Source organism: Tachypleus tridentatus, chromosome 3, assembly GCF_004210375.1.
Source record: "Tachypleus tridentatus isolate NWPU-2018 chromosome 3, ASM421037v1, whole genome shotgun sequence".
Taxonomy (NCBI): Eukaryota; Metazoa; Arthropoda; class Merostomata; order Xiphosura; family Limulidae; genus Tachypleus; species Tachypleus tridentatus.
Window position 1 is genome coordinate 111,818,991 of NC_134827.1, and position 19,502 is coordinate 111,838,492.

Sequence of the window (19,502 nt, forward strand, 5' to 3'; positions counted from 1 at the left end):
TGGACGTGTTTGTACTGAACTGCGTTGGTTAGATTAAATTACGTGTTTCGTAGCTTCTTTTAGTTGAAGACAGATAAGAGAGACGAATTAATATACAAGATATGATCAGTTTCTAGAAGAGAACAACATCCAATGGGATTACGGCAGCTTATGTCACAAGATAAAGTAACTAGAACCTTGGTGTTGTGTTTGTCATTATCTCACAGCTCAAAATGTTTACGTTACGATCTATCACTAAAACTATCATTTCTTCGTTTTCTGGAGCTATAAGGACTCCACCGTACAGGTACGTACACAGGTAATGTATTGTGTGAACGTTAACTCTTTATATACGTATTAACGTTTCTAGTGTGTGTTGCGCTTTTATAGATATTGACACATTTATAGTATGTTGAATTAAATAAATACCAATACTTCCAGTGTTTATTGTGTTTACATAGATATTAATTATTCGAGTATGAGTTGGATTTATATAGATATTAACACTTTCTTTGTACTTTGTGTTATATAGATACCAACACTTCCAGTGTCTATTGTGTTTATACAAATATTTAATTTTTTTATGTTTTTATATGTTGTGCTTGTATTTCGAATGTGTGTTATATTTATATAGATACTAAGAGTTCCAGTATGTCTTGTGTTTAATATATATTAACATTTGAATGTGTGCTAGTAATATGTATATTATTTATAACTCCGAGTGTATCTGTTAATTTATAAATATGAAGAATTCCATTGTATGTTTGGTTATCTTTTTAAAGATTTATAAGAAAGGTTTTATTCATATGGATACCAGTATTTCGATGTAATATTAGATTTTCATGTATTACGTACCACTTATACTGAACATACATATAATTAATATACAGATAACAGTTATTAAAAACATTCACTCTGAGCCTCAACTAGTGATCAGTGTGTACACGTACCGAGGTCTGATATGGTTAAGAGAGGATGGTTCACAGTTTCAGTTTTGAACGTGTTATAAAGGTAATCTGAATTCTTTTATTGGTTCAAAGTGTTTGTGGTGGTGGTGGGTGGACGCTGTATTTAGAACATTCATACAGTCAATTAACCAGTGTGAATTGATCAACATTAACATCAGTTTTCAATCTTTAGTTTTCGAACACCAATCATCTCTAAAACCAATCAGTTGTTGTGAAAACAAAATCCAAAACTTACATTCTTCATCAAAATTTTAATTATAAACTCATGTGTGAGTATTTACTGTATGAATGAATTATTAAACTATTCTGTGAAATTGAGGAATTACTAGATGAGTATATGACCATAAACTGTTCTATTTTACTGAGGTATAACTACCATATAGTGTATTACGATATGATGTGCTAGAGTATAACTATTGTACTGTGTATGTATATTATTATATAATTCACTAGAGTTTAACTATCATACTAAGTATTGTTATATAATTTACTGTGGTATGAGTACCGTATAAAGCAAATGTATTATGATATAATGTTATGATGTATAACTATTATCTATATATATATATTATGATATCATGTATTGTATTATAACTAGCATACCATATATGTGTATTATGATATAATGTAGTAGAGTATAAGTATCATCCTGTGTATATTTATTAGGATATAATGTACTAGAGTATAAATATAACACTTTGTATGGGTATTATGATATAATGTTCTACCGTATAAGTATCAAACTGTGTTTGTGTATTATGATATAATGTACTACAGTATAAGTATCATGCTGTGTATGTGTATCATGATATAATGCTCTGGAATATAAGTATTATACTGTATATTTGTATTATGATATAATGCACTGTAATATAAGTATTATACTGTATATGTGTATTACGATATAATGTACTGTATTATAACAACCACATTGTGTATGTGTATTATGATATAATGTAGTAAAGTATAAGTATCATACTGTGTATATGTATCAGGATATAATTTACAAGAGTATAAATATCATACAGTGTATGTGTATTATGATATAATGTTCTAATGTATAAGTATCATACTGTGTTTGTGTATTATGATATAATGTACTACAGTATAAGTATCATGCTGTGTATATGTATTATATATAATGTACTTGAATATATGTATCATACTATACATGTGTATTTAAGGAAAAACATATATTATCCCTGAATTTATCTGGTCAGAACTATGACCTTACGACCTTTTTTACCTGCCTTACAAAACCGTACTGTGTATTGATAAAAACAAACTATGTTGTGGATCAGAAAAAAGAGAGACAAACGAATAGTCAGTTTCTGGAACAGAACAACATCCAGTAGGATTACGGCTAGTTACGTCATAAAATAGACCAGAAACTGGACTTTAAAATAACCAAAACCTTCGTGATCTGTATGTCATTATCTCACAGTTTGAAATGTTACGATGTATCAATAAAACCATCATTTCTTTGTTCTCTGGAGCTATAAGGACTCCACTGCACAGGTAAGTACACAGGTGATCTGCTATGTAGACGTGAACAGTGTATAGACGTATTAACGTATCTAGTGTGTGTTGTGCTTATACAGATATTGACACTTTTATTGTATCTATATGTTATGAAATTACCAACATTTCCAGTATTCATTGTGTTTATACAGATATTGACGCTTTTACTTTATATTTAGTTATACAGATACCAGCATTTCCAGTATGTTAATATTTATAAATATATAAACACTTTTATAGTATGTTGTGTTGTACAGATACGAATATGGATAACATCGTACGAAGTGTAGAATTCCCATGTATCGCTTCTTTTACCATTGTTTAAAAGTCTTATATCAAGCGTAGTATAACATGGATATCAATATTTAGATGTAATATTATGTTTATAGGTTTTAATTATATTTCACAGTGTACATGGACGTCATTAATCAATAGATAAAGGTTATTAGTGCGTTGTGTTATACAGGTAACAATAATTTACTATTATGTCCGTATTAAAAACGTAAATATCTTGATTGTTTCCAGACTCCTAGCAACTAATTCAGAAAAGTTTAAGATTAGCTATAACTGTGGTCACGGAGACAGCGTTCTTATCGGATCCACTATTGGTCAAGCTTTAAATAAAGTATCTTACGATGTTGGTGACCAATTAGCTTTTGTTTTCTGTCATCAGGATGTCCGTCGCACCTTTCTGGAGACTAATGAAGAAGTATGAAACTTGGTGAAGCATTTATAGAATATCATAAGTCTAACATCCAACTCTATCATACAAAATGTGTTGTTAACGTATTTATAGAATATTATAAGCCTAACATCCAACTCTATCATACTGAATGTGTTGTTAACGTATTTGCAGAATATTGTAAGCCTAATATCTAACTCTATCATACTAAATGTGTTGTTATTTTATTTACAGAATATTATAAGACTAACATCTTGTCAGATCACTTCTAAACGTGTTATTAATTAAGTTACAGACTACTATAGGCCTAACATCTTACACCATCACATCTGAATGTGTTGGTGATGTATTTACAAAGCATAATCAACCTGTCATCTTACTAATTTCTGAATGTGTTGGATATATTACCATACTGTTTAAAGCCTAATCTTTAAGCTGTACATGTATCTTTGATGGTTCATGTCTAGTTAAATATACTGTTGGTATGAATGTACCGGTTAGCGTGTTCTTAGATACGCTATATCTTTACTCGTTCATGTGCTATTCGATATGTTGTACTTGCATCTGTACTGGCTCATATGTTTTTAAATATACTTTAATTGTAACCTTACTGGTTCACGTGTTGTTAGATATATTGTACCTATAAATGTACTGGTTCTCGTGTTGTAAGATACACTGTACCTGTATCTTTACTGGTTCATGTGTTATTAGATATATTTTAGCTACACATTTACCTGATCATGTGTTGTTAGATATATTGTACCAGTATCTTTACTGGTTGACATATTGTTACACCTACTGTACTTGTATTTTAACTTGTACTGTTGGTGTTAGATATTCTGTAGCTATAGATATACTGGCTCATTTCTTGTTAGATATGTTGTACTTATAGTTCTACTGATTCTCGTTTCGCTACTTATACTGTACCATTATCTGTTGTTTTATGTGTTGTGAAATATACTGTAGCTATAGATGTACTCCTTGATATGTTGTATGATATACAGTTTCTGTATCTTACCTGGTTCATGTGTTATTAGATATCCTGTAGTTATAGATGTACTAGTTCACATGTTTCTTAGATAAACTCTACTTGTATCTTTACTGGTTCACGTTTTGTTAGATATACATTAGCTACAGATACACTGGTTCATATGCTGTTAGATATCCTGTACTTGCTTGTTTACTAGTTCCAGCATTTTTAGGTATATTGAACGTGTATCTTTACTGGTTAAAATATTGTAAGATATACTCTAGTTATAGATGCTCTGGTTCATATATTGTTAGATATATAACCAGTCATCTTTACTGGTTCACGTTTTGTTAGATATACTGTACCTATATCTCTACTGGTTCACTTGTTATTAGATATGCTGAAACTATAGATATTGTGGTTCACGTGCTTTTGGATATACTGCACGCGTGTCTTTATTGGTTATTGTATTCTGAGATATACTGTAGGTATATATGTACTGGTTCACGTGTTGTTAGATACACTATAGTTATAGATGTACCAATTCACGTGTTTTTAGATACAATTTAACAGTATCTTTACTGGTTCACCTGTTTTAGAGATATTGTAGCTGTATGTGCACTGTTTGACGTATTGTTAGGTATACTGTAGCTACAGATGTACTTGTTCGTATGTTGTTAGATGTACTGTACCTGTATCTTTACTGGTTCACATGATGTGCGATACACTGTACCTGTATCTTTACTGGTTCACATGATGTGCGATACACTGTTCCTGTATTCTTACTGGCTCACATGGTTTAGATATACTGTAGTTATAGATGTCTTGACTCATGTGTTTTAAGATATGCTGTACTAGTCTCTTCAGTGGTTCACAAGTTCTTAGATATACTGTACATGTATTGTATGTATTTAGTGGTTGATGTTTTGTTAGGTATAGGGCAGTTATAGATATACTAGTTTATATGTTGTTAGATATGTTACAACAATATCTGTACTAGTTCACGTGTGTTAGATATACTGTACATGTGTGTTTAGTGATTGATGTTTTGTTAGGTATTGTGTAGTTATAGATATCCTAGTTTATATATTGTTAGATATGCTGTAACCGTATCTACACCAGTTCATGTATTGTTAGATATACTGTACATGTGTGTTTAGTAATTGATGTTTTGTTAGGCATTGTGTAGTTATAGATATACTAGTTTATATATTGTTAGATATCCTGTAACCGTATCTACACCACTTCATGTATTGTTAGATATACTGTACATGTGTGTTTAGTGATTGATGTTTTGTTAGGTATTGTGTAGTTATAGATATACTAGTTTATATATTGTTAGATATCCTGTAACCGTATCTACACCAGTTCACGTGTTCTGTATTTTATTGATTAACATGTTGTTAGATATACTGTATCTGTAGATGTACTGTTTCATGTGTTGTTAGGTGTATTGTGCCGAAATCTTTACTGGTTCTCATGTTCTTAGGTACACAGTACTTGTATTTTTACTTGTTTACGTGTTGGTAGATATACTATAACTCTTGATGTACTGGTTCACTTGTTCTTAGGTATATAGTACTTGTATCTTTATTTGTTTATGCGTTGTTAGATATACTGCAGTTCTTGATGTACTTGTTTACGTGTTGTTAGTTATAATGTAGCTATGTATTATTGGTTCATGTGATGTTAGATACACTGTACATGTATCTTTACTGGTTCAGTTCTTGTTACATATCTTGTAGCTATCGATGTACTGGTTCACGTGTTTATAGATATATTGTCGATATAAATATACTAGATCACGTGTTGTTAGATATATTGTAGATATACATCTACCGGTTCATGTGTTGATCTATATTCTGTAGCTATAGATGTACTGGTTCACGTATTGTTAGATATATTGTAGATATAGATCTACCGGTTCATGTGTTGATCTATATTCTGTAGCTATAGATGTACTGAATCACGTGTCGTTAGATATAGTGGTTCATGTAATGTTAGTTTTACTGTACTTTAAATAGAATTCTATACATCTGTAAATTCTTAAGTTCAATTGTTTGTACCACAGACTGATCAGCTAGCAGCAAGTTTCTTAGAGCTTGGACTGAGACCTGGAGAACGTCTGGCAGTTTGGAGCACCAACTGTTATGAGTGGGTTCTAACTCAGCTGGCTGCAGCTAAAGCTGGACTGGTACTAGTAAGGATATTTGATATTATCTTTAACCAAAGTAATATTTTGAAACATCTTTATCTTCACAAACATGAGATATATGAATTTAAATTTTACATCTGAAATATAGAGTAAATAAAAGATTCTTCTGTAACGTGTACTAATATATGCTAAACATATAGTCATGGATTTGTTAACATAAACTTACTTTTGTATGTTGGGTGTTTTAATATTAACATCAATATTCGTTATCTTACTACTGATTAAATTTTGTAACGTAACTTTTGTGTGTTATGTTTTCTGTTCGAGATCAATATCAACCCTGCCTTCATGCCTTCTGAACTAGAATACTGCTTAAACAAGGTAAACTACTATACTTTGTTTGGTATAAAACTAAAGTAGTTGTTACAACTATGGTTGATAAGAATTTTAAATATAACAAATAAAGTGAGATGTGAACAACGTGTTAAAATAGCTATAAAAGATGATATGCAATATTTAAGGTCACAGAACATGACAGTGTATAATAATAGCTTGTGAAAGTTATTTTCAATTATTTCTGGATATACTTAAAGTATTCAGAAAAGTTTTTACCAATTTAGGTTCTAACTAAAGACCACATTTTCCAAACAAGCTAGTGATTCGACAGTTTTTTATATATAAGCCCATTTTACTTACCGCAGAAATGTATATTATTATCCCAAGTTTGGAGTATTTAGTTTTAAAATGTGGCTATCTCCACATTTCCCGTAAACCATAGCCTATGATGTCATCTGGAGGTCAAGGTGGTCATAACGGCCATTTTTGCCAAATAGGACGACCAATAGGTATGATACTGAAAAGGTCGTATTTTATGGTAAATCGTATCACAATCTTTCTGAAACCTTAATTAGCTTTGTTACTTGCTGATCTTCTTTCATATTGGACTCTCTCATATCTTTTTTATTTCACTACAGGTGTATAATTAACGTCTAACTTCCCTTCAGTGAAAAATGTTTGTGATTTCTCCCAACGTTTGTATGCACTCCCTCAACTAAATAGGATTAACTGAGCCACATCTTTTACTTCCTTCCGTGTACTCCCTGAAATCATCTATAAAATGACTTCACAAAGAAATTTGGTATCGACAAATTTTGTTTCGCCTTGTTTCATACCGTAAAGAGAAATAACAATATTTTAATTAAATAATAAAGTCAGAATACTATTCACTTCATTTGACCACACACCAGAATTCACGATACCATAATGGGAAACTTTGTATTACAATCTTAAAGTGTCATGTGTAGCACATACTAGAAACAGTAGATATATATATCCAGTTTTTATTTGATTAAAACAAAAATATATGTGAACAGATCATCATGAACTCTTATTGTGTGTATATCACGATTCATATGGTTGATTTAAAGAAAAGAACTCAGGATATATTTGTGTGTTTATATATATATACACTTTGTTTACTAATAAAATACTATATATTAACTTTCTACGTTCTTTACAACATTTTACTAAATTAAAGTACGTTTTATGTATAAAATCGAAACACTTGAAGAGATGAACAAACTGTTCTACCTTTCTAGACCTCTTGTAAAGCACTGATTGCAGGAGAGTCTTTCAGAAAACAAGATTACTTCCAACAGTTGTGTTCTGTTGTACCAGAGATTATATCATCCAAACCAGGCCAGATTAAAAGTAGCAGGTAAGGTAAAGACAATATAGATTATAATGTTTAAACCTCGTCTGATTACATGTAGCGAGTAACATAAAGTAAAACATCTCAGAATGTTGAAACCAGACCAAATTAAAAGTAGAAGGTAAGGTAAAGAACAAAATAGATTATAATGTTGAATCCAGGTCAGATTAAAGATATTGTACATGTAGCGAGTAACATAAAGTAAAACATCTCAGAATGTTGAAACCAAATCAAATTAAATGTAGAAGGTAAGGTAAAGAACAAAATAGATTATAATGTTGAATCCAGGTCAGATTAAAGATATTGTACATTATCTAATCTTCACCAGAACAGATTAAAAGTAGCAGGTAAGGTAAAGTACAATATAGATTATAATGTTAAAGCAGGCTAGATTAAATGTAACACGTAAAGTAAAATACAACATATCAGAATATTGAAACCAGGTTAGATTAAAAGTAACTAATATCCCACATCACGTGTTATAAATATTGTTATAAACATTTTATATTGTTTGAACACATTTCTGTCATACAAACATTGTCTTATTTATTTTCCAGATATTTTTTAAATACTGATTATTGGTATACCCTGGACTTACATATTATATGAAATTAGTGATATATTCACTAACATAACAACCATGATATAATATACTGATCTCCATATTCACTGTTTATTCTGCTTCAGATGTCCAGATTTACACACAATTGTCATGTTGACAAAGAAGGACTTTTCGTAAGTAACCAAACAAGTTGAACACATCTTAACTGATTGTAGGATATTCTATACTTCTGTCACGATGTGAAAATATTTACTTTAAGAGAAAAAAACTGAATGCTTATAATAAAAATATAAATAACGGTACATAACATAGATAACAAAACCATATGTCTTTCTTACCGTATTTGTATTTATCTTAATAATACACTTGACACAATTCATACTCTATTAGTAACAATTAAATTTATTATCAATCCAGCGGAGTTTACAAGTTTGACGATATACTACGTGCCGCTGGAAACGAGAAATTGCGAGAAATGAAGGAGCTGGACTCCAAGATTCAGTTTGATGATCCACTTAATGTTGAATTTATATCGGTAGGAGAAATTTGTTAAACCCAATAGAAAAACAATTATTTCGTATTATATTGCTTAATAATAGAAATATACGATACTTAGACTTTCAGTATTGGGCTGTTATAAAAAAAAAAAGACATTCAAACAATAACTACAGTTTTGACTTTTGTCTGAGTCTTTGAACTAACAGAAGTATGTTCTTTTCAGGGAACCACGGGTAAACCCAAACCTGCAGCATTTTCTTATTTTCATTTAATCAACAATGTGATTGCCTTTACCTCAAGAATTTTAAAACCAGAGGTGGTGAGTATTGTTGTAAACTACACCTTCCCAATCATCCTGTTACACCAGTAGTGTTGAGTATTGTTGTAAACTACACTTTCAGAACCATCCTGTTATACCAAAAGTGGTGAGTATTGTTGTAAACTGCACCTTCCCAATCATCCTGTTACACCAGAAGTGGTGAGTATTGTTGTAAACTAGAGCTTCTCAAACATCTTGTTATACCAGTAGTGGTAAGTATTGTTGTAAACTAGAGCTTCTCAAACATCTTGTTATACCAGTAGTGGTGAGTATTGTTGTAAACTACATCTTCTCAATCATCTTGTTATACCAGTAGTGGTGAGTATTGTTGTAAACTACACCTTCAGAACCATCCTGTTATACCAGTAGTGGTGAGTATTGTTGTAAACTACACCTTCAGAACCATCCTGTTATACCAGTAGTGGTAAGTATTGTTGTAAACTAGAGCTTCTCAAACATCTTGTTATACCAGTAGTGGTGAGTATTGTTGTAAACTACAGCTTCTCAATCATCTTGTTATACCAGTAGTGGTGAGTATTGTTGTAAACTACACCTTCTCAATCATCTTGTTATACCAGTAGTGGTGAGTATTGTTGTAAACTACACCTTCCCAATCATCCTGTTATACCAGTAGTGGTGAGTATTGTTGTAAACTACACCTTCAGAACCATCCTGTTATACCAGTAGTGGTAAGTATTGTTGTAAACTACACCTTCTCAATCATCCTGTTATACCAGTAGTGGTGAGTATTGTTGTAAACTACACCTTCTCAATCATCCTGTTATACCAGTAGTGGTGAGTATTGTTGTAAACTACACCTTTCCAATCATCCTGTTATACCAGTAGTGGTGAGTATTGTTGTAAACTACACCTTCTCAAACATCTTGTTATACCAGTAGTGGTGAGTATTGTTGTAAACTACACCTTCCCAATAATCCTGTTATACTAGTAGTGGTGAGTATTGTTGTAAACTACACCTTCTCAATCATCCTGTTATACCAGTAGTGGTGAGTATTGTTGTAAACTACACCTTCTCAATCATCCTGTTATACCAGTAGTGGTGAGTATTGTTGTAAACTACACCTTTCCAATCATCCTGTTATACCAGTAGTGGTAAGTATTGTTGTAAACTAGAGCTTCTCAAACATCATCCAGTAGTGGTGAGTATTGTTGTAAACTACATCTTCTCAATCATCTTGTTATACCAGTAGTGGTGAGTATTGTTGTAAACTACACCTTCCCAATCATCCTGTTATACCAGTAGTGGTGAGTATTGTTGTAAACTACACCTTCAGAACCATCCTGTTATACCAGTAGTGGTAAGTATTGTTGTAAACTAGAGCTTCTCAAACATCTTGTTATACCAGTAGTGGTGAGTATTGTTGTAAACTACACCTTCCCAATCATCCTGTTATACCAGTAGTGGTGAGTATTGTTGTAAACTACACCTTCTCAATCATCCTGTTATACCAGTAGTGGTGAGTATTGTTGTAAACTACACCTTCTCAATCATCCTGTTATACCAGTAGTGGTGAGTATTGTTGTAAACTACACCTTCTCATTCATCATGTTATACCAGTAGTGGTGAGTATTGTTGTAAACTACACCTTCCCAATCATCCTGTTATACTAGTAGTGGTGAGTATTGTTGTAAACTAGAGCTTCCCAATCATTTTGTTATACCAGTAGTGGTGAGTATTGTTGTAAACTACACCTTCTCATTCATCATGTTATACCAGTAGTGGTGAGTATTGTTGTAAACTACACCTTCCCAATCATCCTGTTATACCAGTAGTGGTGAGTATTGTTGTAAACTACACCTTCTCATTCATCCTGTTATACCAGTAGTGGTGAGTATTGTTGTAAACTACACCTTCCCATTCATTTTGTTATACCAGGAGTTTTGAGTATTGTTGCAAAGTACACCTTTTAATTCGTCTTATTATACCAGTAATGGCATGTATTGTTGTAAACTACACCACTTAGTATGCTGTTATCAGTTTACACATTTATCTCATGATCACAAACGTACGTAAGTCGCAGTGTTCTTATAACTTAATATGTAACCCTTACCGATGAATTGTTTTATTATTATTGTTGTGAGCTGTATTATTCATATACTTATATACTTCATTTATTTTTGGGTTAAACGTAAAATTATCATAACTACATTTGTTCCAGTTAACGTTCAGTTTCTTGTGTTTTTTTAAGAAATATGATGCAGTCCTATTTATGATACCACAATATGTTTTTGAATGAAATCTCAGTTTGAACACAGTTCCGTTTAAAGTTGTATATGGTCTAATATAACAACACGTAAGTCACATAGTCTAAACCACCTGACCTAGTTACATAAAATCATTTAGTCGTTACAGTTATGTGTGGTTTTGATTTTGTTTCAGAGTCTGGTGACCTGTTTACCCGTACCTTTGTTTTATAAGTTTGGGTATACATTCGGTGTTATCGCAACTATTATTCTCGGGAGTGTAGCTGTGTTTCCTTCGTCTTTTTTAACCCTGTGGCGACATTGAAAGCTATTGAAACAGAAAGGTAAAGTTCATAAATGAACCATATTTTGTTGCTCATATTCAGAGACTGTTATTTGTTAATGATGACATAACATCCACACGTGTGATTAGTGGTGTTATAATAACTTTAACATTGATACTAAAACGTAACAAATCTTTACTGTGTATGGTTGTTTCAGAGAAATAAAAGTCGAAGTATACAAAATTTTTAATATATGTTTCACTAGAATGACATAGTTTCTCCTTCCATTTTAACACACGTATCATTTTAATCTAATGTTTATTAAAGTAAATTATATACTTAATAACCACTGTTTTCAGTGAACTATTTTATTTTAGTTAGGCCAGAAAATAAAAGATAAAAAATGGAATCAGAGACATTAACGGTCTTAATGTGTTTTCAGTCTGTTTTAGTTTAAAACTGGTTATGTGTCTTTAATATATATTTATATTAAATATATTAATTTAATTCTTTGGGGTTTTTTAAATACATGATTTTTCACTTTTCTCATCTCTTTTGTTATTGTTTAGATCTCTCTCCCTTATTTTTACCATTGTTATTAATGTTGGTTGACCCACCGTTTTCAACAATGATTAACCTTTAACACAGTCACACACTCTTTATTTTCCACTATGTCTAGTATTGTCATGAATATAGAATATATTTACAAATAACATCTATTATTATATTTGTTGTCATGGTAACTGTTGTTTTTTCTTCACACAATATTTATTCACCTTCATTACAAGAACAATTTGTCTTCGTGTTTAAATAGAATAATCAACATAAAAGGTTTTATTACAGACGTTCAACTCTCTTTTAGAGAAAGCAAATTCATATCAGACATTCTTGAGTTTTGGCTGTACGCCAACATGACAAAATCTATTTTCTAGCAATCATTTCTGTCTAAACTTTAATAAACAAACACTTATGTTTATCAATGATTTTACTCTTTCAGGATTTTTCATTAAACGCTTTTTAACAGAGGCTTTCATCATACTTTTCGATGCACTCTTATTGGGGGAACGTCCACCATGTTTGTTGACATTGTTAATCACCCAGATGTTGATAAGTTTGATCTAACCAGTCTTCAAGCGGGTAAGTGAATAGTTATTATGTTGTATTTAATTTTATTATAATATACTGGAGAGGAATAAGGAGCTGGCGAGTAGGATTCGTATCTGGTCCGAACAGTAGGTACTGAATATTTCTCTCCATATTATTGATATCCTAACTCTTGATAAAAAATAAAATAATATAAGAACAGCTAATTGGTAAACGACAGCATATACACAGCCCTATTACAAAGTCACTAACACATTCAGAACTCCACTATTTGTCAGACAAATCTTTGGTATAAATGTCTTCCTTTTCCATCCAACAGGGATGGTGAGGAGGTTTGTTGGTTCTGTCCCATTACTACGTTGTGGGAACATCTTGGTTAAAACATCTACACCTAACTACAGTTAACTTCTTCTGACTTCTAAAGCCATTTCGGATATACACATTGATGTTGCATCCCATGCTACACTGCTACCAATGAGTAATTATTGAGACAAAGATTCCTGGCAGGTATCTTCAGCTAATGTGTTTCTGCTGTGTGATGTATCTCAGAAGGACAGAATAATGCTACATCACCAATGCCTTAATTTTGAAAGTTACATCGCCATGTCCACTTGCCTCTGTCCAGTCACGTAATCTGGATTCTAATGTTCAGCCACACTTCCTTAAGCCTCTCTGACTATGATGCTACGAGTGCAATCTGGAATAACACTATGTTATCCCTAGTGGTTCTCATCTCTCATACTTTCTTTCTTCCTCAACATGGGTAAAAAAAAAATGAGATGCATCATTTTAAAACGTTTAAGAACATTTCTTACCCTGAGCGTTAGTATCACCAAGTACATGTGGGACATATGATGCTACCAATGTGCCAATGCTTCAGTGGGTGTCATTACAGATCTTTCTGTGTTTTTAACAGAGTCGTTTGACAAACATGTGAAGGGTGATTTGCCTTTTATTGTTAGGAAGTTAACAATATGTCTCTATCTCATTCCTCCATCTTTTCCAGTGACTGTGTGGCTTCACTTCCTTCGTCTTCGGCTTTTTTGTTCTGCTCGGGGCTATTTTCTTCGATCCCAAGCTATAGAACGATTATTCATCACGCTCTAATTCGCTGTAATCTCTCTCTGTTGAAGGAGACCTACCCACGCAACTCAGAACAGGATCCACGGAGGTTAGGAAACCTTCTTCTCATAAAGATAATTTAGTGTTTTTTTTTAACATCACAATGACATGTGCATGGAGATGTGCTACAGCTGATAATATTTTCATTGTTTTTAACCAGATCTGGCAGAAAAGTGTTTTCGTGATGAAACTCTAGGAAGTTTGCAGTTAAACTAAAAAGTCTGAGTCTGAGTCGAAGATTCATACTTATAATCAGTTTTAATGTAATTTGTCATAATATTCTCTGTTACAATCAAGTTGTTAAATATCTTGTAATAAAATATCAAAATTCCTTCAGCATAAATAACAAAACTAAAACCACTTGTTCATTGGTTGCAGATGAATTTGGTAATTCGGCAACCTTCTTACTTGTATCCTTACACACACTTTCTTGAAAACTTGTGTGAGATAAAGTAAACATTTCCCATAGCATATTTATTGCTTTAGTTTTACCATCCTTTAATAAACACTTAACATTAAACTCTACGATGCATAGTTTCGTAATTATATACAGATTATTACTTACTTGTGACAACTGCGTTACTTTCAGCACTTATTGGAGGGTCCCCAAGTTCGGTAGAGCTGTGGAAGGATATAGAACAGAAGTTAGATGTAACAAACCTCATTGTAAGTTTATAAACAATTAAGAGTCCATTGTTTTACCGTTTACTTAGTGATGGAAAATATTTATAGAATGGTTAATTCAGTTACGTTTAGAATGTTAAAATAAACAATTTATTTAACAGAACTCTGTTAAGACAACAATAGTTATTGTTATTCATTATTAATAAACACAGGAGTTTAAAAATAGAATTACAAAACGAATAAATGTGTTAAACATCGTTTTGTATCAGAAATTAAAACTGAAACATAAAACAAAACCCAACAACATAAACTAAAGTTCATTTCTCTTTGCTGTGCGATTAGACCATGTTCATTTTACGATGTCCGTCTCTAATAGTAAATACATGAAAAATTACAAGCACTATAATAATTGGAAGAAAAAACGAAAATGTAGCTATAAAAATACTATTTATAAAAATGAATGTCATGGTAGAGAAAATGTGGAGAAATATTTTATAAGAAGGAAATATTACCATAAAAAATATGGTAATCATGAAACAATAAAAAATAATACTAGTATTGGTAACCATGAAAAAATAATACTTAAAAAGTAAAACATGGTTATGTAATCATAATATTATATAAACTAACATTGGAAGAGTAAGCAAAGACTATAGTTATCATGAAACTATATAAAATAATACTGGAAAATATAAATAAACTATGTTAATCATAAAACTCTATAAAATAATACATAAAGAGATTGATAGGGTGGGAAGTTGGGTTTTAGAAAAACATAGCCACATCGAGTAATCATAAAGTTATATAAAATAATACTGGAAGAGTAAAACAAATATATGGTATTCATGAAACATTATTAAGTAACACTGGAAAAGGTTTTGGTAGTCATAAAACATTATAAAATAATACTTGCAGACCAAAACAGGGTTATGGTAATCATGAAGCAATATAAAATAATACTGGAAGAGTAAAACAAGACTATAGTAATCATGAAATAAAATAAAATAATACTGGAACAATAGAACAAAGTTACGGTAATCATAAAACACTATAAAATAATACATCAATTAAAAACACAAATACATGTAGAATAATGAACGTTCAGATTTTTCCGTCGTTATTATTTTATTTCATATTCACAAGATAAACAAACAATAGAAAATATTAACCTTCACTAAAGTGAACAACATGTTTAAATGTTTTAAAATAAAAGCATCGTTATTCTATTTTTATTAACAATTTACAATATTTTATTTGCTAAAATTGTTTGTTAAAATAAATTTATTATTTTACACTTTTAAGTATTTCTTGATTTCTTACCTTGAAGTTAATAATTAAATTTCTATTCAAAACATCAGTCATAAAGAATAAATTTAACCTAATTAAACAAACATTCTTTGTAGAGATATCAGACAAGTTCAAACACTGATCGTCTTTCTTGAGTTTCATCAGTTCCATATAATTTAAAGAAAGTATTCATTCAGTAGAATACATTAATGTATTGTATCTGTCACTCGGAATGTTAAACTGATTAAACCCACCGTATTTTAAGGACCTTCTCAGAATCTTCGTACAAACTTATTCTGATATGAACTCTGAGCAGTTATAGCACCTGTTTTTTGAGTAATTGGAAAATTAACGCTACATTTAGTGTTACCTTGTAACTAATAAATATATGGTATCAGTAATCAGTGATGTAGAATTTTAACCATTTCTAAGAACACTTTGTCATAGGAATCACCACTATCTTTTCTTCCCCACAGAATGTATACGGAACAACAGAAAATAGTCCGGCAAGTTGTTCAACACGTCCAGGAGAAAAACCGGAAAAGAAATACCACACAGTTGGAACACCACTTGACCATGTTGAGGTAAGTGTATGGTATTAGAGCACATGCTATATTTGTAATGAATATATTAGGTAATATCATGTAAGATGTACCACAAATTATACAAAGTAAGGTTGTAGTTAGTGTATTGTGTACATTAACCATGTAAGGTGTACCATAAATTATACAAAGGTTGTAGTTAGTGTATTATGAACATTAACCATGCAAGGTGTACCATAGTGAGAGTTCACATGTTCATGGTAAAGGTGTGTTATAATTTTACAAACTTTAAATTTGTCCTCAGGTTAAAGTAGTGGACAATGATGAACGAATAGTTCCGGTCAACAAAGAAGGAGAACTGTGTACACGTGATCATTTATCGTTCTTGGGATACTAAGGTGACAAGGAACAAACAAGTCAAGTCTTTGATAATGCACGTTTGTATCACACTGGGTAAAACATATATAACTAGGATTTGTCCACTTCTCGTCCACTTTGATACTTCAACTTTCTTCTTGTATCTGTTATTACTGGCTAGGTACTGTTACTGGTTTTTGGATTTTATTCTAAAAGAGAACATCTTGTCCTTGCCCGGAAGTTTGCTACGGTTTCTGATAGGCCAAGCTTCACAAATACATTTCAACATAAATTTCAGGTCTAATAGTTTGTACAAATAACTCACTTATAAACATATATGAATAACGTTAGTGTTAGTCGATCGCTATAAGACAAATATACCGAGTAATTGAAATGTCGACAAATAAACACCATAACAATCATTATCTAACTACTGAGTGACACTGAACTAACTCTGTACTAATGATAGAATGATGACTTGCAATACAATATCTAAATTATAAAATTTAAAATGTAACTTACAACGGTATAAATAATTCTAAGTTTAAAATACATGTCTCAAATATATCATCATGACAGATTAAGGTGTTAATTGTTTCTATATATTAATAATACAATATGACACAGAGATATTGCTGTGATGGATGAAGATGGCTACATCAGTATTGTTGGTACATTTAAAGACATGATCAACAGAGGAGGAGAAAGCATCTATCCTCAGGAAGTGGAAGAGTTCCTCATCATTCTTCCAGATGTCGCTGAAGCTCAGATGAGATTTCTCATAAAGACTTGTACTCTTTCAATTTTAGAGCCTGACATGACAAGATGGTTGAAGTTATCGACTCGTAATCCACGATTCGAATCGCCTTCGCACCAAATATTCTGCTCCTTTCAGCTGTGAGGAAGTTTTAATGTGACGGTTATCTGACACTTTCTTGGTAAAAAGAGTAGCCAAAGAGTTAGCAGTGATTGGTGATGACTAGCTACCTTCCCTCTAGTATTACACTTTTTTAAATATGACGACCTGAAACTTTTAATGTATTTGAAGCATTAAAACTGATAAGCCTAATAATAATACTAAAAAGTAATGTTAACAATAATTTGTATTATACATTCATAAATAAGTGACTATGTACTGTTATTTTCACGGAGTCAGTGCCCTGGAGATTTTTCTATATCATTTGATATTATTATCATTGATATTGTATTTTGCGATATTGATACGTCCTTTGTGTCGTTTTCACTATTGATAAGTGTTACGTGAATCATATTATTAAACTCAGAATGTTGAATTGTGGAAAACGTTTAAGAGTTGCATTAACGTTAATGTTAAATTTGTTACTTATAGGACTAGATTCAATGTACCATATACCATGCTGTTAAACGTTGTACGTAGATACGACAGCATACATAATATTTATTTTGATATTTTCATTTTAGGTCGTTGGAGTTCTAGACCAGCAAATGGAAGAAGAAGCCTGTGTTTGGGTGAAACTAAAAGGTGGATCAACGGTAACAGAAACGGAACTTTGTGAATATTGCAAAGGAAAAATCAGTATTATGTTAATATAACACCAGCTGTTATCACTTTGCTCACCTTATGTGATATTAATAGTGTAGCTCAGTAAGAAGCTATTAACACCGAACTTACCTCATGTCATATTAACACAATAGTTAGTTGATGTTAACATCACATCAACTGAATATATATAAAAAAATAAAACAGACCATTATACCATCAGTTGTTAAGTATTCGTTAGGTGGTTACAAAGACAGAGATTTTACTGGTCTAAAAATGGATTACAATGTCAACATTTGTTGTTTTATTCACGCTTACTTTAAAACACTCTTGTTTATCATGTAACATCTGTAATATGTTATTATAAAACAACCACACAGAAATTGTCAACTGGGATAGATCGAGGTTGTACTTGCACAAATAGATCACCATATAAAACGTTCGTCAAAAGAAGTAACATTCAGGTTATGTACAAACAGAATAATACTTTTAAATACCTGAAGATTTTGCGAACCAATAGATCTAAATATTTACGAGTTCTGGTATTCAACAAAAAGCTTTCTGGACTACAAGATTTAAAAAAAAAATTATGTACGTATAATGATCTTCTCACACATGTCTCATTCTGAGCTACAGTAAACATACTAAGTATTGTTTAGAAACGTTTCTACTTATCTTATGTTCTTTCGTCACGAACTATCACGTTTGATTTGTATTTTCTCATAACAAACTTTTATTTTTTGACTTATATTGTTTTGTCATGACTTTTGTCCTTTATTTTTAAATTTTTAACAACCTTACAAGTATATCTGTTAAATAATAAGTTTTTTTCTTATTTCAGATCAGCAACTTTAAGATTCCTCGGTATATCGTGTTGGTTGAAGACTTTCCAAAAACGTCGACAGGAAAAATAGTGAAACATAAAATGAAAGAAAGAATGAAAGGAAAACTTAAGTGTATGAAATGACCTGGTTGTAAGTGTATTATCATGAAACTTACCATGATATAAACATTTGTAATGTTAACCATAATATTCTGTACTGTTTCTATTGTACAGATATGGGTAATAAACAAGTGTTAACGTGTTTCTTTC

The 19,502-nt window shown here is 31.4% G+C and overlaps 2 protein-coding genes across 3 annotated transcripts in view; both read left to right on the forward strand.

Annotated features, from left to right (window-relative positions):
* LOC143245978 (medium-chain acyl-CoA ligase ACSF2, mitochondrial-like) overlaps positions 1 to 17,440 on the forward strand; it is a 78,111-nt gene extending 60,671 nt beyond the window's left edge. The window contains exons 8-15 of the mRNA XM_076492229.1: positions 2,994 to 3,177; positions 6,192 to 6,320; positions 6,603 to 6,656; positions 7,874 to 7,992; positions 12,879 to 12,991; positions 14,670 to 14,746; positions 16,468 to 16,575; positions 16,838 to 17,440. Coding sequence (XP_076348344.1) covers positions 2,994 to 3,177; positions 6,192 to 6,320; positions 6,603 to 6,656; positions 7,874 to 7,992; positions 12,879 to 12,991; positions 14,670 to 14,746; positions 16,468 to 16,575; positions 16,838 to 16,930 — 877 coding nt within the window. The 3' untranslated portion in view covers positions 16,931 to 17,440. The remainder of the gene's footprint in view (positions 1 to 2,993; positions 3,178 to 6,191; positions 6,321 to 6,602; positions 6,657 to 7,873; positions 7,993 to 12,878; positions 12,992 to 14,669; positions 14,747 to 16,467; positions 16,576 to 16,837) is intronic.
* A 737-nt stretch (positions 17,441 to 18,177) lies between these two features.
* LOC143247771 (medium-chain acyl-CoA ligase ACSF2, mitochondrial-like) overlaps positions 18,178 to 19,502 on the forward strand; it is a 68,045-nt gene continuing 66,720 nt past the window's right edge. The window contains exons 1-2 of one of the 2 annotated variants that reach the window (XM_076496225.1): positions 18,178 to 18,402; positions 19,251 to 19,383. In XM_076496225.1, the coding sequence (XP_076352340.1) occupies positions 19,373 to 19,383 (11 nt within the window). In that variant the 5' untranslated portion in view covers positions 18,178 to 18,402; positions 19,251 to 19,372. The remainder of the gene's footprint in view (positions 18,403 to 19,250; positions 19,384 to 19,502) is intronic. The other variant, XM_076496226.1, reaches the window with a different exon arrangement.